A 20,038-nucleotide genomic window follows, 5' to 3' on the forward strand; every position below is an offset into this window, starting at 1 on the left:
TGACCTGCCGGCCAGGAAGGATTGACCGGGCGCCAATCCTTAACTGCTCACCCGACAGAGAATAGGTTGTTTGGCCCTTGTGTGCGATGAGACTTGTATCTGGCATAATTAAAATATTAACTTAAATAATTCGTTTGTTAGACAATATATGATATTCAGATCTATAAATTACTTTAGAAAGAAGTATAATGCATATAAATATTAATTTACACATTCCTGGCGGTATAAACTAGGAATTTCAATATGGCGTTCAAATAGTTTTAGGCAGGGAGTCTCTGTGTCGGTTTGTCGCTTGCGGCCATGGCGCCGCCAGTTGTCAGGCAGCAGCGGCGGCGTGAGCATCGTTGCTCCCGTGTAGGTAAGGCTGATCAATTTTTTTTTTTTTTTTTTTTTTGCTGTCTGAATAGTTGGGAGGTACGCATGAATATATAGTCTACCTCCACCTACAATGCTTAATGCATTATACATTTGTTCGCTATTATAACATTGAGTTTTTGTAATGGCTCCGAGGTTCATTTGTTTCCGTATTGTTTGTTTTTTTCATCCGGGTTCTGTAGTGTTCAAATGTTTGTATTCCACTAACGCTAAATAGTCCGTCCCTCTCTCGGATATTGTGGAAGATTTGAGGATCATGATTTGCCAATATTATATGGATAGGATATTATGTAGAATACACTTCCCCAGAGTGTTAATTTAAACCACCACGTCGTCAGGCTTAGGCTCGTTAAACGCGGCGGTCGACCCCCCCCCCCCCCCCCTCCACCCGCCCAAGGACGCATTTATTATCGACTTTCATTTACGGTGTATTAAAATAGTTTTTATCGTGTATAAATTAATTTTATATTTATGTTTAATTAGGCGTATAGTAGGCTTAGTATTTAGGTTCTGTTGGCAATTATTTGCACTTGAGGATGTGGAGGGTGAAGCATTTACAGTTGCCTGTCCTCAGGCCAGGCTCGCCTACGGACTTGCGTATTCAGAATTATTCTCGCGTATTATGGTAATATTATTTCATAAAGTTCATGGCTTAAAAACTAAGTTTAGTGACAAGCGACAGTCCTGTGAACACTGCAACAGATGAACAACTTCTCAACGGGAAGGAGCGGAGACACCCTTCCAGGAACTGAATTTACCACTAACACTAGTGGCCTCGATGAGGACAGTAAGCCGGCGGCTTGTCAAAGGTCCCCCCCCCATTTGCTTTGATTTTTTCCAGCTGTATTTTAAAACTCAGCAGAGTTTTTGGCGTTTACGGCTACGGCGGGAAGGCGGTTCCACGGGTTTACAACTCTATGGGTGAAAAAGCAATCTCCTGTTTCCTGTCCAGCATTCTGGCTTGTTGAGTTTGAACCCGTTGCTCCTTGTTCGTGTAACATCTGACCTTTTGAAGACATTGTCCTGATCGACATCCTCCAAAATTGTTCAGTATTTTAAAGGTTTCTATGAAGTCCGCCCTGTCATGCCTGGTTTGTGGTGTTGTTAGCCCTGTGGCCCTCAACCGTTCCTGATACGAGAGATGACTAAGCTCTATGATTTTTGTCGTAAGACATAGCTCCATTGCTCTGGTAAGACATGGTTCCAGAGCAGCTGTGTCTTTCTGAAGATTTCCATGGTCAGGCAGGTCTCCATGCCTGGATGCAATAATTCATGTGGAGGCGCACCAGAAACTTGTACAATTGAAGGTCTACTTTCTTTTCCTTGAAGGTAAAGGTACTCCGGTTACACAACTGGTTTGGCTCCGGTTACACAACTGGTTTGCCTCCGGTTACACAACTGGTTTGGCTCCGTTTACACGACTGGTGGGGCTTCAGTACATAACTCCGGGGGTGTCACTTGGTTTCGGGTTGTGCATAGTCGGGCTCGGTTACTTAACTAGTCTGGCTCCGGGGGTGTCACTTAGCTTCGGGTTGTGCATAGTCGGGCTTCGGTTCGTGCATGGTTGTGCTCCAGGGGTTGTGTGTCTTTGCCTCATGTTTCTTTGCTAGATCATCATGGTTGTTTCTTTGCTAGATCATCATTGTTGTTTCTTTGCTAGATCATCATGGTTGTTTCTTTGCTAGATCATCATGGTTGTTTCTTTACTAGATCATCATGGTTGTTTCTTTGCTAGATCATCATGGTTGTTTCTTTGCTAGATCATCATGGTTGTTTCTTTGCTAGATCATCATGGTTGTTTCTTTGCTAGATCATCATGGTTGTTTCTTTGCTAGATCATCATGGTTGTTTCTTTGCTAGATCATCATGGTTGTTTCTTTCCTAGATCATCATGGTTGTTTCTTTGCTAGATCATCATGGTTGTTTCTTTGCTAGATCATCATGGTTGTTTCTTTGCTAGATCATCATGGTTGTTTCTTTGCTAGATCATCATGGTTGTTTCTTTGCTAGATCATCATGGTTGTTTCTTTGCTAGATCATCATGGTTGTTTCTTTGCTAGATCATCATGGTTGTTTCTTTGCTAGATCATCATGGTTGTTTCTTTGCTAGATCATCATGGTTGTTTCTTTGCTAGATCATCATGGTTGTTTCTTTGTTATGGCTGAGTGCATGTGTATTTTCAAGGGTTTCATTGTTGTATTTTTGCAAGAGTTCCAGGTTTCTTTTTTGTATAGGGCTCAATTGTTTGTTTGCTTTGGCTTCAAAGTTAGTTGTTAAAGGCAAAGGGGGGGGGGGGCAGTTGTTAGGAAAAGCTAAAGAAGGGTTTGTTGGTAGAGCTGGGAATGGAGTTTGGTTGGGCTCTGGGGCTGTTTGTTTAGCTTGGTGGGGGTTAGATGAGATGTATACTAGCTAGGCTTGGGGTTACACAACTGGTCGGGGTCCGGTTACACAACTGATCAGGCTTCCGTTACACAACTGGTCGGGCTCCGGTTAAATAACTGGTCGGGCTCCGGTTACATAACTGGTCGGGCTCCGGTTGCTTAACTGGTCGGGCTCCGGGGGTGTCACTTAGCTTCCGGTTGTGCATAGTCGGGCTTCGGTTCGTGCATGGTTGTGCTCCAGGGGTTGTGTGTCTTTGCCTCATGTTTCTTTGCTAGATCATCATGGTTGTTTCTTTGCTAGATCATCATGGTTGTTTCTTTGCTAGATCATCATGGTTGTTTCTTTGCTAGATCATCATGGTTGTTTCTTTGCTAGATCATCATGGTTGTTTCTTTGCTAGATCATCATGGTTGTTTCTTTGCTAGATCATCATGGTTGTTTCTTTGCTAGATCATCATGGTTGTTTCTTTGCTAGATCATCATGGTTGTTTCTTTGCTAGATCATCATGGTTGTTTCTTTGCTAGATCATCATGGTTGTTTCTTTGCTAGATCATCATGGTTGTTTCTTTGCTAGATCATCATGGTTGTTTCTTTGCTAGATCATCATGGTTGTTTCTTTGCTAGATCATCATGGTTGTTTCTTTGCTAGATCATCATGGTTGTTTCTTTGCTAGATCATCATGGTTGTTTCTTTGCTAGATCATCATGGTTGTTTCTTTGCTAGATCATCATGGTTGTTTCTTTGCTAGATCATCATGGTTGTTTCTTTGCTAGATCATCATGGTTGTTTCTTTGCTAGATCATCATGGTTGTTTCTTTGCTAGATCATCATGGTTGTTTCTTTGCTAGATCATCATGGTTGTTTCTTTGTTATGGCTGAGTGCATGTGTATTTTCAAGGGTTTCATTGTTGTATTTTTGCAAGAGTTCCAGGTTTCTTTTTTGTATAGGGCTCAATTGTTTGTTTGCTTTGGCTCCAAAGTTAGTTGTTAAAGGCAAAGGGGGGGGGGGAGTTGTTAGGAAAAGCTAAAGAAGGGTTTGTTTGGTAGAGCTGGGAATGGAGTTTGGTTGGGCTTTGGGGCTGTTTGTTTAGCTTGGTGGGGGTTAGATGAGATGTATACTAGCTAGGCTTGCGGTTACACAACTGGTCGGGGTCCGGTTACACAACTGATCAGGCTTCCGTTACACAACTGGTCGGGCTCCGGTTAAATAACTGGTCGGGCTCCGGTTACATAACTGGTCGGGCTCCGGTTGCTTAACTGGTCGGGCTCCGGGGGTGTCACTTAGCTTCCGGTTGTGCATAGTCGGGCTTCGGTTCGTGCATGGTTGTGCTCCAGGGGTTGTGTCTTTGCCTCATGTTTCTTTGCTAGATCATGGTTGTTTATTTGCTAGATCATCATGGTTGTTCCTTTGCTAGATCATCATGGTTGTTTCTTTGCTAGATCATCATGATTGTTTCTTTGCTAGATCATCATGGTTGTTTTTCTTATGGCTGAGTGCATGTGTATTTTCAAGGGTTTCATTGTTGTATTTTTGCAAGAGTTCCAGCTTTCTTTTTTGTATAGGGCTCAATTGTTTGTTTGCTTTGGCTCCAAAGTTAGTTGTTAGAGGCAAAGGGGGGGGGCAGTTGTTAGGAAAAGCTAAAGAAGGGTTTGTTTGGTAGAGCTGGGAATGGAGTTTGGTTGGGCTCTGGGGCTGTTTGTTTAGCTTTGTGGGGGTTAGATGAGATGTATACTAGCTAGGCTTGTGGTTACACAACTGGTCTGGGTCCGGTTACACGACTGATCGGGCTTCCGTTACACAACTGGTCGGGCTCCGGTTAAATAACTGGTCGGGCTCCGGTTACATAACTGGTCGGGCTCCGGTTGCTTAACTGGTCGGGCTCCGGGGGTGTCACTTAGCTTCCGGTTGTGCATAGTCGGGCTTCGGTTCGTGCATGGTTGTGCTCCAGGGGTTGTGTGTCTTTGCCTCATGTTTCTTTGCTAGATCATCATGGTTGTTTCTTTGCTAGATCATCATGGTTGTTTCTTTGCTAGATCATCATGGTTGTTTCTTTGCTAGATCATCATGGTTGTTTCTTTGCTAGATCATCATGGTTGTTTCTTTGCTAGATCATCATGGTTGTTTCTTTGCTATGGCTGAGTGCATGTGCATTTTCAAAGGTTTCATTGTTGTATTTTTGCAAGAGTTCCAGGTTTCTTTTTTTGTATAGGGCTCAAGTGTTTGCTTTGGCTCCAAAGTTAGTTGTTAAGGGCAAGGGGGGGGGGTCAGTTGTTGGGTAGAGCTAAAGAAGGGTTTGTTTGGTAGAGTTGGGAACGAAGTTTGGTTGGGCTTTGGGGCTGTTTGTTTAGCTTGGTGGGGGTTAGATGAGATGTATACTTGCTATGCTTGCGGTTATACAACTGGTCGGGCCTCGGGGTGCACAATAAACTACCACTCCTTGGTTGAATAGGGAATGCTTAATGAACTATTCACCTCTGGCGGCAAAAAATTAGTGAAGTGTACAACTACGGTCTAGTTGCAAACATGCAATAATCCAATGGATTATTCCAGTTGTATTGTTTGCATAATCTTGAGTCTATTCGTTCTGTAATAAGAGACGAAACCCTCGCTGATAGATATTAATAATGAGACGTGCCCGCACCCACAGATGGTGTCCCCGTCGCTCCCTCTACTCCATGCACCCACACTGCAGATAGTATACCTAGGTCATAAAAGTATTTGTGTGTACGTCTGATACCATACTACTTGTGTTAAAGAGAAATGTATATGTTTATCTCTCAGAATGTTTGGTAATATGTTAGCAGTCTCCGTGGTGTAGTGGTAAGACACTCGCCTGGCGTTCCGCGAGCGCTATGTCATGGGTTCGTATCCTGGCCGGGGAGGATTTACTGGGCGCAATTCCTTAACTGTAGCCTCTGTTTAACGCAACAATAAAATGTGTACTTGGATGAAAAAAACGATTCTTCGCGGCAGGGGATCGTATTCCAGGGACCTGCCCGAAACGCTACGCGTACTAGTGGCTGTACAAGAATGTAACAACTCTTGTATATATCTCAAAAAAAAAAAAAAAAAAAAAAAAATATTGTTTGTGATGTGTGTCTATGTATGTATTAACACGATATTGGTCTCCGTGGTGTAGTGGTAAGACACTCGCCTGGCGTTCCGCTAGCGCTATGTCATGGGTTCGTATCCTGGCCGGGGAGGATTTACTGGGCGCAATTCCTTAACTGTAGCCTCTGTTTAACGCAACAGTAAAATGTGTACTTGGATGAAAAAACGATTCTTCGCGGCAGGGGATCGTATTCCAGGGACCATAGGATTAAGGACTTGCCCGAAACGCTACGCGTACTAGTGGCTGTACAAAAATGTAACAACTCTTGTATATATCTAAAAAAAAAAATGTATATAATAACAATAATAATAATAATAATAATGTTTATTCAGGTAAAGGTAAATACATTCAAAAAGTTAAAAGCAGAATATTGGACTTGTAGATAAAGCTAGTACATACTATGCCTGAAGCCACTAATACGCACAGCGTTTTGGGCATCTATATACAATGATTTTAGTGAAGATATTTTGATATGATTTTGCAATATGAAAGATTTTAAGACAAACTTATTTAAGGGGGCATATCATTCTAAATCGTTATAAATTAAAAGTTGTTCAATTTGCTCATAATTTTTTTTATGAAATGGTTATAGAAAGGGCTGCAACTGGTCCAAGTTCACCATCACACCCTAAACAGAAAAGGAGAAAAAAAATACACAATGTATTATGCAACGAATGTTCAACATTCTCAAATAATCTCAGGAAACACATGTGTCAACTAAAATGTCTACTATGTGCTGTAGAAGCACAAACTCTTGTAATAATTGTAATATGTATGTGCAATATATTTATATTTAATTTTTTTTTTCTTTTTTTTTGGGCCAAAATTTTTTTCTCGTTTGTTATCAAGGGATTTGCATGAAACTTGCACACCTTGCTCAATGGATGCCTATCTGCAAGGGTGCCAATTATGAACGAAATCTGTCGAAGTCAAGCTCAGCTACAGGTGGCCGAACTTGGATCTTTATTTTACTCTGGAAAGTAATTTACACCTTCAAATTACTTCAGAGCTTTCATTTATTAATTAATTTACATGCAAATTACACCTTATATGTAGCGTTTGTGCTTCTACAGAATCTAGTAGACATTTTAGTCCAAAGTCTATTTGTTGATTTTATAAAAATTTATAAATATCATATATTGCATATTTTTTTAGAAGGGTAACTTTGAAAAATTATATTATTGCACTAAACACTTTTTTGATAAAACTGATCACTAGAATCCTTTATTATGTGCTTAATTTAATATCCGAGTGTTATAGAAATTATTTTAGTTGACACATGTGTTCCCTGAAACTATTTGAAAATTCGTTGCATAATTCGTTGTTTATTTTTTTCTCCTTTTCTGTTTAGGATGTGATGATGAAACTTGGACCAGCTGCAGCCCTTTCTATAACCATTTCATAAAAAAATTTATAAGCAAATTGAACCACTTTTAATTTTACATTGATATGTCCCCTTAATTCGTTCAATTGTATAAGGATAAATCGCCTCGCATATCTTGTATTATAATATAATACTCATGTGCAATCTTATTATTCACAATTTTAACTTATTCTCAAATTTCTATTGGGCATTTTTTTATCTTGGAAGACGAGAACCGAAGCGAACACACTCCAGCGCATATATGTAGTTTTATTTGCGCTTTTGTCTACACCTCGTGGATATGAAAAGGTTCCTGAATACAAACCTGTTTGTGAACGAACTGGAATTTTGTGTACTGAACCGACACCCTCGAAAATATACGAGGGTTATACACTATTATATAATATAATTATATTATATAATCGGTTATATACGATTCGACCAGTGCCCGGTTGGCTGGAGGTTTGTGGCGTGTGGAGAGCTTCAGGCATGTGACTGATCAGCCATTATTATTATATATTATTACTCGTATTAACTTGTTAGCAAATTCTATCGTCTCATTTTGGTTATATTGTTGCCTTAGAAGACGAGAACAGCAAGGGACACAAGCCTGTATATAATTATCTGTAATAGTGTCTGTAATAGCCAGATTGGGCTACTTATAGCCCAATTGGGCTACTTGTAGCCCAAATGAAAAGTTATGCTATGTATGTTTCGCTAGTTAAATACTTATTTTCGGCTACTGTTAAAAGCTGACCTGTGTAATCTGAAAATGCAATCAATCATTAACAAAAATATTTTCTCTAGCTTTATAATCTAATTCGTGATTTTTATTTTTTCAGCTTGTGACTTCTAGCAACCCGAACTCTGGCATCAGAGTGACATAAGATTAGTGTGTCTGTGTGGCGTCCCTGGTGGCTGGTGTTGTCCCGGCCTGAGGCAGTGTTGTAGGGCGGTGTGTGGTGCAGGTGTGTGGTGCAGGAGGGAAGATGAGCGAGGGCTCATCACCACAGCAGGTGACGGTGGCGGCCGTGGTCACAGCTCGGGTCCACCTGCAGGACACACTCCGCCAGGCTCGTCTCCGTGCCCAGGGTACAGTGTGTGTGGGTTTACCTTATTCCTCTTAACAGGGTGTTTACCACCCTCTTACCCATCCTGTGGTTGTGGTATTATGTGCTGCATGCCCGTCAGTGCTGCGAGGGTAGGGACTGGGGTCCAGACACACACTTCAAGGTGTTACACCACCAAACAACATATTCACTCATCAACATCTACCACCTACGGGCTACTCATGCCCGTGTACCACCTCTTGTGTTGGCTTAATTTTCATCAATCAATCATTCAACCAACCTGTTAGGGGTCTTGTACACCCTGTACTAGTTGTGTGGGTGTTATGCACCCCATACTCGTCGTAAAGCGGTCCCCGTGGCACAGTGGTAAGACGTGCTCTGTACTTCGCGAGTGCTTTGGCCTGGGTTCGTATCCTGGCTGGGGAGGATTGATCGGGTGCTGGTCCTCAAGTGTAGCCACTGTTCACCGGTGCAGCAGTTTACCTGGTTATTAAACGATTTGGCTGGTCGTATTCCGGGGAATATTAGGATCAAGGGCCAGCCTGAAACGCTATGCATTCTAGCAGCTTTACAAGAATTGTATATATATAAAAAAAAGTATATTTTATACACCATATACCCATGATGTGTGTAGTAGTGGAGACGGTTACAAAGGTAACTAGCTTGATGAGCTTGTTAAGTTTAACATGTACGTCAATAGCTTATTTACTGCTGTGGTTAGCTTAGTTTAGCTGATTATGAATAACCTGTGATTTGTAATACTAAATGATTACTATTAGTGGTGGTGTGAAGGTTATAATAATAATAATAAAAAATGTTTATCAGGTAAAAGTACATACATTCAAAATGAGTTACAAACAGAATGTTGGATTTCTAGATAGAGCTAGTTCATAGTGTCTAAAAGCCACTAATATGCACAGTGCTTCAGCAAGTGATGCCAGCAGGAGTTGATGAGTGAATTGTTGTTCTAAACTTCACTGCTGCGGTATTTTGATAGATACAGCCAAGGGCCACCATCTCTAGCAGGTGCAACAGACAGTAAGTTGGTGGCTTGTCAAAGTTACCACATTATTCCTGAAAATGGTTTCTATTGTATTTATTTTAATTAAAGATGCAATACCTTCATAAAATAACCTATCGATTTGACCTTTTATATACCTCTAACAGTTTCCATTGGTGCTCACAGAATAGGTGTATGGGTTGCATTATCACTCCAGGATAGGTATGGGGTGCATATTCAATGAGGTAAACTTGCATCTGGCAAAAAATAATAAATAAAAATAGCCCAAAAGCGCTTGGTTGTAATGAAAATGTTTGATTATGATGGTAACTTTTTTTTTATGCAAAGAGTTCTTACATTCTTGTAAAGCCACCAACACCCATAGCATTTTGGGCAGGTCTTTGATCCTAATTTTCACTGGAATACGACCCGCCAAATCGTTTAACAACCAGGTTCACTGCTGGGTGATCAGAGGCGTACAGATAAGGATTGATGCCTAGTCAATCCTCCCTGGCCAGGATACGAACCCAGGCCAAATCGCTCAGGAAGTGAGAGACGAGTGTGTTACTACTATCCCACAGGGTTCTGTGAACTGTGTTTTGTGTTGTACTACTGGTCACTAATTTCTGTGTACATTACCACAATTAAAAGACCTGGCTAACCTTGCCTAGTGAGTTGGGTTAAAACAGGACCCCAAGAATAGATGTGCTATATCATTACTCTTTAACAAAAATCTAACCTGTTGAAAATAACAAATGTCTTTATGTATAATATGCTGTGTGCAAGGTGTGTGAAATCATGATTACATATACTGATAGCATTTGAGAATCTCTTTGGATGCTACTGAACCTTGCAGTATAAAACATAAGGGACAAACTGACAGCTCAAAACACCAATAATATAAGTTGCATACATACATGCTTTTCCAAATTTTGGGGACTGTATACATTCTTTTCTAATACTGCATGTAATACTGTAGTACATCACTCCATCACCTTATTTCCATGTTGACCAGACCACACACTAGAAGGTGAAGGGACGACGACGTTTCGGTCCATCCTGGAACATTCTCAAGTCGATTGTCACAATCGACTTGAGAATGGTCCAGGATGGACCGAAACGTCGTCGTCCCTTCACCTTCTAGTGTGTGGTCTGGTCAAAATACTTAAGCCACCTTATTGTGACTCAGCGCCTGCACCTTGTTTCCATATTGTGAAGTGCTTCATTGGCCTGTATTTATTATATTCACAATAGTTAGGAAGATACTTCAGGTTGTGATGCCAGTGCCGCTGTTCAGACTGGCCTTCCATGTCTCCACTCACTGCAGCACCAACTGTGCTAATAACCTATAAAATTAAAAATACCTGTATATTACCCATAATTGAAGTTGCTGTGAACTTGTATGTGATGAGTTGTCATGGCAGTGTTGTTGCCATCATATACACCTGTATATGCTTTTGGCATTCTGTGTAGTGTGTGTGTTACTAATATAAGCACAGGCAGATGAGGCAGAGTTTTTATTTAGTGAATTTATTGTTTATAAAGTATACATGATATTCACTCAAGTTACAAAGAACTTGAGTGAAAATTTATCATGTGCAAAATGTGCTGCAGCTGCAAACGAACATTGGCAGCTGATGATGTTGTGAGTCTGATATTCAGATCTTATTTTGTGTTAACACAGAAATCAGTCATAAACAGGTCTTATTTTAATTTGAACCTTGGTTTACATATTTGCCTAGTTATTTGTGTTGTATACTGGCTGAGGTAACAAATGCTGAGATGGTACAGAGAATATTTTTTTTTTGTAATTTGCATTGTTTTAATGATAAAAAAAAGTTAGTCATGCATATAAAAAAAAACTTTTTCTGTACACAGTGGTTTGGTAGAGTTCATATTGCAGCCCATCCTCCTGTTTTGGTAATACTTCCAGTAACGATGAAGACCATAGTATATGTACTGACGTACAACGAATTTGGAGAGTAGAAATCTGAACTACTGTTATCGAGTTGGACAAACCGGGAAAACTTTTTTTTTACTTGCTTTGACAAAACTAACCTAGCCTAACCTTCCTAGGCCTAATACACATTATATGAGGCCTAATATAGTACATACTGTATGTGTGCTATATTAGGCCTCAGAATGTTTAAGCTTGTATTTTAGTTTCATTTATTTTAAAAGAATTCCTTACTAGTCAGTATACAACTATCTAAAAGCTAAGTACGTACGAATTTGTGACGATTGACAACCGTCGCAATGGGTACTATCCAAACAGGAGGATGGGTTGGCATGTTGGCAACCATAGTAGATGATCTAACCAGTAATTTTAAAAACTTTGTTTGAATAGTGCAATGTCACTTCAACTGACTGGGATGTATTTTGTTTTTAATGCACAACAGTTGTACATACTGTAGCCTTAATTGTTAATAAACATAACATTTAGCTTGTAAATTAATAATTTGTCTTTATTATTTTAGTGTGGGTATTTTCTGTTAACTATATTCTGGGAACATTGTCTGGTGGTTACCTTGTGTAGCTTCTGGGGATCAACTGCCCCACGGCCCGGTCTCTGACCAGGCATCCCGGTTCATTGTCTGGTCAACCAGGCTGTTGGACGCGGCTTCTCACAGCCTGATGTATGAATCACAGCCCGGTTGATCAGATATTCTTTGGAGGTGTTTGTCGAGTTCTCTCTTGAACACTGTGAGAGGCCCACCAGTTATGCTTCTTAATGTAGCAGGAGAGTCTTGAAAAGTCTTAGGCCCTTTATGTTAGAGTTCTCCCTCAGCATACCTATTGCACCTAATGATGGTGCTGTAAAGTAGTATTGAACAATTTTATTGTAATTATTTATGACTTAAGCTATGGCTGTATTTTTAGGTGACTACCCCAGTTGGTCACTGCAACCAAAAATATTACTTTTCTTCCTTGGAAGTAATGAAAAGTCATAAGAAAAAGAGATAAACAGTAAAACAAATTACCCTCGCCCTATTGTAGATCTGGCACAGTCTCAAAACATTAATCAAAAGCTAATTTTACTACCAGCACCAGACTGTTAATATTTATATGAACACTCGTAGCATTCATTGAGGGTCTTGGTAGTACAGTTGGGTTCATTCTTGACTCACAATCAGGAATCGCGAGCAGGATAATAATAGTTGGGCACGTTTCCCATCATCAGTAATTGGTTATGCTATACAGTACTGTACAGTAAACATTATATCTTTAGCATTACTAATGATTAAGCTAATCTAATAGCTTAATAGCTTTTAGATTATTCATGTCTTTTAGATTAATCATAGATTTTAAGCTATTTATAGCTTAAAATATATATAGTCATACAGTGGTACCTCGGAATACGAGTGTCCCTGCATACGAGTTTTTCGGAATATGAGCAGGATTTGCTCGGAAAATTTACATCGGAAGACAAGGGTGTTGATACGTGTACAGGCCGACCTAGGGCGTGGTGACACGATGATCGCCCCTCAGTTTACCAGTGCCTCTCGCCCAGTGACTATCCCACCTGAATTCTTCACCAGGATTTACAGTGTTTTGTTGGATTTTTGGCCATTTGACCATAAATGTTGTTGTATATCTCGCCATGGGTCCCAAGAAAGCCAGTGGTAAGGTTCAACCTAAGTAAATAGTTGTGAGTAGAGGCAGTAGAGGATGTCCCTTCTTCATTAAGAAAATGTGTGAAGTATGGGACGAACTGCAAAGTTTTGTTGAAAAAATTCACCTAGATAAAGTTACAGCAGGCCATTGCATTGACCTTTTAAATGACAATGTGATGTCTTACTACAGACAAGTGTTAAAATGTGGGGAAAAAAAAGTGTCTTTAGACAGATTCTTAGTAAGACAAGCAAGCAGTGAGCCACAAGCAGGTCCTAGTGGTATGCAGGCAAAACATGCCAGAGTGCACACCAGTGAAGTCCTCACTGCCTTAGGTTATAATGGAAGGGGACTCCCCTTCCAAACAGTAACACCTCTCCTCCTCCTCACCATCTTCCATACACCAACAGCAGTCATCAGCAAGGGTAAGTAACAAGTTGAACATACTTTTGTAGTGTAGATTTAGATGAATTGGGTATAAAATTTAGTTTGAAGTGAGGTTTTTGGGTAGTCAGGAACAGATTAATTCATTTCCCATTATTTCTTGTGGGGAAATTAGTTGCGGTTTATAAGTTTTCTGATTACGAGCTGTCTCCAGGAACGGATTAAACAATTAAACTGAGGTACCCCTATATATATATATATTTATATACTGTATATTCATATACAGTACTGTAATGCTTATCCTATTCTGGAAGATAGTATATAGTTTGGGTCAAAATATTTGATTCAGTAAATAAGGAAGTTTTAACGTATGTATTGTGACAAAGAAAATTACGACATGAATATAAAGACTGTAATCTGAAACCTGTTTAAAAAGTGATGAATTTATTTGTTTGAGAAGAGAATAAGAAACGATTCAACACGGTACAGTATTTCTAAGTTTTTCTTTTACCTCTAGGAACAGCAAAAAAGAAACTTAAGCATGAATAAGTTGAAGGCTTAATATTTTACATCAAATGAGTAATGATTAATTAGTACAAAAAAATTGTATATTAGCAAAACGTCTAGAGGTAACAAACACATTTTTATGCACAGCATTTTTGCTCTATCTTATAAAGAGGAACACAAGGGGTAGTGTGTGAATAAGTTGAAGGTTTTCCTCTCCCCACCCACCTTTCAGTGGTGGAAATGACTTGCCTGCTACTGTATGCGTGTTGAATGTTAATATTGCAGTTTATTAATATATATAAATTTTCATGACTCGTTTCAATATCCTTTTCTCATTTTCTTTTTCTTTCAGATAGTGACAACAATGCCAGTCTTTAGGCTCTTTGTGGAGTAGTGTATCTTGAAAAATCTCTCCCAAACTCTACCAGTACTAATGTTACGAGCTGTTGCAGTTGGTATCCCCATTGGTCTTACCTTTGTGGATTGCTTTGGCTATGTTGCAAAGGTTGAAGGTATATCCATGCAGCCAGCTTTAAATCCGGACAGTAATGGCAATAATGATTTTGTCTTCCTGAGTCGCTGGAGTTCTAGATCTTTTCGTTACAACCGTGGTGACATGGTATCTCTGATATCCCCCAAAGATCCTAGCCAGAAAATCATTAAGCGCATAATTGCCCTTGAGGGCGATTTAATTCGCACTATTGGATACAAAAGTAGATACATACGTATTCCAGAGGGCCATTGCTGGGTGGAGGGAGATCATACAGGCCATTCATTAGATTCAAACTTCTTTGGACCAGTAGCTATAGGACTCGTAACGGCTAGAGCATCTCAGATCGTCTGGCCTCCAAATCGGTGGCAACAGTTGAAAAGTGAATTGCCGAGTGACAGAATACCTCTCAATTTGCGTGGTGTATCTGGCAGGAGAGTTGATTCTAGTGAAGCAACTGACAAGTTAGATACAGAAGAGTGAAATATTAATGTGCTTTAATTTTATATCTAGTGAGTACAGTATTATCATTGGAAAATGAGGGTTGCTTCTTTTGTAAATCATTTGGAATTTGAATTTGAGGGGAACATAAATAAGAATGCAATATGCCTTGGTGATGTTGATAATGATGGACAAAATGAATTAATTGTTGGGAATGAAAGTGGCAGTCTTGCCATCTTTAAAGGAGAAAACCCACAGCCAGTACGCGTGGGAACAGAACTTGGAATGGTGTCGGCTATTTCAGTTGGTGATGTATTCAATACTGGTCTTAATGTGTTGGTGGTCGTCACTGGATGTGGATATTGCTATATATATGATTTTGAGGATGATCATCTTGGAGACACATCAGAGAAGAAATTACTGCAGCCTGTTCATGCTCAACGTATCCCTGCCAATGCCAAAGTCATGTTAATTGGTGATGTTAATGGAGATGGCTTTTCAGAGATGGTTCTTGCTCTCACTGATCGGGTTGTCCGTACATACCGATGGATAAATTCTGGTGATATTGTTGGGGGCAAGCCTTATGGGAAATTGATTGGGCTTAACAAATGGGAGTTAGGAGATCAAATTGGAAGCATCTCTTTCAATAAGTGTAAAGATGGAACTCCCTCACTTCTGGTTGCTCAGCCTGGTGGCACTTACTTCACTCTGAAAGTACGTGTTAGCCAAGATAGTGAGCTTGATCCATTTGATGAACAGTCATCAGAATTGCTCACTAAAATGTCACTTGACTATGAACCACTTGCATCGGCCAGACTCAGGAATCCTAACATTCATACAGAGATCTGTGGCAATATTAAATTGGGTAAAAAGAGACCTAGTTCTTACAAAATTGAAAGTGAAATTAATGGTAATTCAAAAGGGAAAACCATACACCCAAATACTGATAGATTTGAAGAAAGTCTCTGTGAAATTTCAAAGTCAGATTCTAGCAAATTGAAGTCAAGTTCCAATGTAGATGAACTGCCATATAAAATTTTTGATAATATAATGCCATCTATTAGATCACGCATTGATTCGGATGAAGATGATACTGGCTTGGCCACTTCTTTTGCTTTGGCTACTTTGGATGGTACTCTGATGCTGGTGCATGATGGTAAAATTAAGTGGAACTTGCAAGTTGATCATCAACTTTTTGCTGTTTGTGGATTGGATGTTACAGAAGATGGCAAGGATGAAGTTGTGGCATGTGCGTGGGATGGAAACACCTATATAGTCTGCCAGAACACCGATTGTGTTCGTTTTACTTTTCATGAGCCTGTCAATGCATTCACAGCGGGCTTATATGGACTTAGAGGAAAGCAGGTATGTACTAATTTGTTAATTTTCAATATAAAAATTAAATAATGCATATAAATGATTTGCTATACAGAGCTACATGTCTCCAAGTAACCAAATGTCAATCCTAAGTTAAATTGTATTGTGCTGTTTATTCTTACATAGCTGATGCATTTGCATTATTTAATTGTACAGTAACACTCCTTTGTTAATGTTGCATTGCCATTACTGTATAAATTTGGGTATGTATACATCTTTCTCAAATTCCTTGCTTGTTGCTTAAATTCTTTCCCCTTGTATAGATATACAGTATATAAAGCCATGTTAATTTTTTAATAATGATATTTCTTGGGTGTAATTATTAACTCGCCCAGTCTCCAAGCCTTAAAATGTGACCCATAAAAAAGGTCCTTAATGATTTCTTAATTCTTGTACAATAATTTGAGAGAACTACAGTACTGTATTACCAAAATAAATACTGAACCATAATGAGATGGTTTGCTTTCACTTATGTGCTCTGCATGTACTTCATTAAATTGTACACCCATATTCCATGTCAATTTAATTAAAGTTTCACTCCCCATAATCACACCTGCAAGGAATTAATATATGTACAGTGCAACCTTAATTTAACAAACTATGTAAGACCATCCACAATTCCTTGGAGTGTGGGATTCGTTGCAACTGGAGATGCCTCCACGATGCATTTTCCATGCCCTATGGGCTGATTTCACTCTGCAAAATTTTACTTTCAACCTATAATAGACATCTACCAAATGAACATGCCTGCAAAATTTATTTTAATCACATATAGCTTATTTCTCAAGTTTTCACCCTGAAAACTCATTCTCAAAAGAGAGCAGGGACATACCTGAGTGAACGAAAACCTTGCCCATTCAAAATGAAAAGAAACCATAGAATTTGGTTTTAAATATCCTCAGTAGTTTTCCCAAGGCTCCAACTATTTCTCATAATGTTTAGTCCCTCTACAAAAATCAAGAAATGTGATTGGAGCCATATTAATTTAAGAGAATTAACATTGTTTCCCCACGTCCTAGCCTTGAAATCTAATTTTCAAAGAAAAAAAAAGACCCATATTAGTGAATGAAAATTGGGGAAATCACAAAATTGAAATGAACTATTGAATTTGGTTTTAATTGTACTTGATGACTTTCCCCAAGCCCCATTACTATTTCTTGTAATGTTGCGTCCATCTGCGAAAATAATTAAAATTGCAATTGGAGGCAGATTGAGAGGCATAGATAAGGAGGCATATAATAACCGTTCGTCCAAAAAAAAAAAATCCAAAACATCCTACCAGAGATTCACTGAATAGAGGTTCCACTAGATTTCTCTAGTACTCGTCACTCCTGCTTGGCCCAGCTATCTTGTCACACCTCGTTTGCTCTATTTCTCTTATCACATTACCTACCCCTACCCCCCCAGCTGTCATGATCCCTGCTTCTTTTGGCTGTCTTGTCACATATGCTTGCTCTTGTTGTCTCATCATACCTGATGGCCCTAATGTTCTCATCATACACCTGCTTGTCCTAGTTCTCGCATCACACCTGCTTTACCATAATTAGAATTTAGATAGTCTAAAGTGCAGAGAGACTTCCCACACTGTAAGAGCACTTTGTTGTTAAGTGAATTTGATAATGTAAAATTCAGTACAGTACAGTATATACAATATATGTATGGGTCTTGTTGGAATTTTCATCATTTTTAACCATAACCATATACAGTACTGTAATTCACTTTCAATTTTTATCATTAGGCTATTGTATAAAAGTGGAGCATTTCATTCCTGTATAATTATTACTGTATTCTTTTCTCTTATAGGTTCCTTGTTTGGTGTATGCTACCTTCAACAACCACATCTACCTTTATCATGACATCACAATGTCCCATGTTGTCACCAAAACTATGGTAGAAGTCTTAAAAGAGGAGCCGAAATATAAACAGATGTTGGATGAACTTGGAATTAGTGCTAATGATGCTGGCAAGCTCACAGAACTAAACCATTTTCTTTTGTATGGAAAGCTGGAGTTATAATAATAATCATTATTATGGATTCGAGATAATTTTACCATGTGTCGTGGACGTTATTTTTTGAAAGATGAAAGCCTTGATGGAACCTTGTGCTAATATTGTAACAATATTGAATAGGGTACATATGAAGAAGCAATTTGAATAATAGTACAAAAGGTTGCATCTTTTATTATTTATCTCAAGAATGAAATGTATTATTTTACCTGCAGTATTTGTAAAAGCAATGAATATGCATACCAACCTAAAAAAAAAAATTAGTTCATAACATTTTAAGTACAGTATAGATTTTCTTTTATGCTTTTTTTTTCTATGTAAACATTAACAATGGTGCCTGTAAATGCATAAGTAATATACAGTACCTTGCAGACGGTCCATGGCTGATGTACTGGGTGACCAGGAGTTTTCCCTTTCATGTTTTATGGTTTGTTAATTTTCTAATTTGCCCATAATTAACATTTTTAAGTGTAAATTTATCATGTAAATAAACATTATATTAATCATGGTTTTCTAATTGCAAGTCCTGACATGTACTACCTTCAGTTTGCTTAGGAATGACATCAGCCTTTGTCATAAATTATGTACTTTGACTGAAAGGGCAAATTAATACTTGTCAATACTGTATTCAGATTCCTATTTGGTAACATTAACTGGTATCCAGTTATCCTTTTGACCTAATTTTTATTTTTAATTTATTCTTTGTCTAAATTGGAGAGGAATGTTTATGTATATAAACATTCCATTGATGTTCTAGCTGACAAACCAAATGCTTCTGACACACAATATGAATATAGAACTGATTACTCTGACACTACTGTATATGTATGGAGTTTCTTGGTGGCAGAAATTATTCAATACTATACTCTGTGAGTATAAGAAATGGATGTAGTAGTAGGCATCCATCAGTCTCGGGAGACTATGGAATTGCGCTTCTGGTTGTCGGTCTGGAGTGGCCTCTCTGGGGTGCAAAGCCAGGGTAGGTTGATACGGGAGAAGCTGTTACCCATGCAGCAGGTCTTCCCTCTCCACGGCGCCGAAAGTCTCTAATGGAAAGGCAAACGCCAATACAATTGGTTCCAGTGCCGTCGCAGGAAGTGTGAGCTCCGGAGTTGACCTCGAAGTTGGTGAAAAAAGGCACAGGGACTCTACAATCCTTTGTTGTGTGGAAGATTGCGTGGCAATATAAGAAATATTGCCAGAACAAACGTGGACATCTTCAAGATAAAATTCGATCGTTTTCTCCAAGAAGTGCCGGACCAACTGAGCTGTGGTGGATATGTGGACCTGCAGGCTGCTCCAAGCAACAGCCTGATGGACCAAGCTCACAAGTCAAGCCTACCCTGGGCCGGGCTTGGGGAGTAGAACTATTCCCAAAACCCGATCCAGCAGGTACTGCAATTCACAGGATAACTCGTCAGTTTGCTGATGCTTCCATAGCATTTAACAAAGTTGAATGCACTAAACATCTTAGAGAACTGTTAAGGAGGAAAACATTTACTACAATTGCATGTTTTTAGGAAAAGTACTCAAATACAGTACTTTTATATTTATCAAATAAGCATAGTACATTAGCTGTGAAATGGAGTAATGTCCTCTCTGAAAATTTCATAAAATATCTAGTTAAACAAGGTGTCTTTATTTTTATATTTTGCTATCGATCTATTCTGAGAGAGCTAAGAGCCAGTATAGGTGATTATTACATAGGAGGTATTAAGAAAAATAATGTTCTTTGGTTATGCTGATTATCTAGCTCTATTATCGTCACCTAAAAATACCATGGAAAAATGTATATACAGTATATATATATATATTTCACATATGCAGTATAAAGAAATACGTGAAACATAAAGTGCTAAATACAAACTTTGATTCACAATCCTGGGAAATGTGCTGTACAGTACCTCGGTTACT

The 20,038-nt window shown here is 39.0% G+C and overlaps 2 protein-coding genes across 3 annotated transcripts; both read left to right on the forward strand.

The window, feature by feature from the left end:
• The first annotated feature begins 249 nt into the window (after positions 1-249).
• LOC123745326 (KICSTOR complex protein ITFG2) lies at positions 250-18,628 on the forward strand. 2 transcript variants are annotated; one of them, XM_045725787.2, is made up of 4 exons: positions 250-358; positions 8,079-8,328; positions 14,162-16,105; positions 17,921-18,628. In XM_045725787.2, the coding sequence occupies exons 3-4, from the start codon at positions 14,837-14,839 to the stop codon at positions 18,131-18,133; spliced, it is 1,482 nt and encodes a 493-aa protein (XP_045581743.1). In that variant the 5' UTR covers positions 250-358; positions 8,079-8,328; positions 14,162-14,836; the 3' UTR covers positions 18,134-18,628. The 2 variants fall into 2 exon arrangements, with proteins under 2 accessions (XP_045581743.1, XP_069167218.1); XM_069311117.1 differs by having other exon boundaries at positions 327-354.
• Positions 14,243-14,782, forward strand: LOC138349495 (mitochondrial inner membrane protease subunit 2). The gene has a single exon (XM_069311421.1). The coding sequence runs from the start codon at positions 14,243-14,245 to the stop codon at positions 14,780-14,782; it is 540 nt and encodes a 179-aa protein (XP_069167522.1).
• Positions 18,629-20,038: the final 1,410 nt, after the last annotated feature.

The sequence above is a fragment of the Procambarus clarkii genome, chromosome 69 (assembly GCF_040958095.1).
Source record: "Procambarus clarkii isolate CNS0578487 chromosome 69, FALCON_Pclarkii_2.0, whole genome shotgun sequence".
In the NCBI taxonomy this organism is placed as follows: Eukaryota; Metazoa; Arthropoda; class Malacostraca; order Decapoda; family Cambaridae; genus Procambarus; species Procambarus clarkii.

Coding starts and splice junctions, on each gene's coding strand:
- LOC138349495 (XM_069311421.1), top strand. CDS start 14,243: ATGTTACGAGCTGTTGCAGTTGGTATCCCCATTGGTCTTACCTTTGTG.
- LOC123745326 (XM_045725787.2), top strand. CDS start 14,837: ATGAGGGTTGCTTCTTTTGTAAATCATTTGGAATTTGAATTTGAGGGG. Junction 16,106..17,920: donor ATGGACTTAGAGGAAAGCAG/GTATGTACTAAT, acceptor TTTCTCTTATAG/GTTCCTTGTTTGGTGTATGC.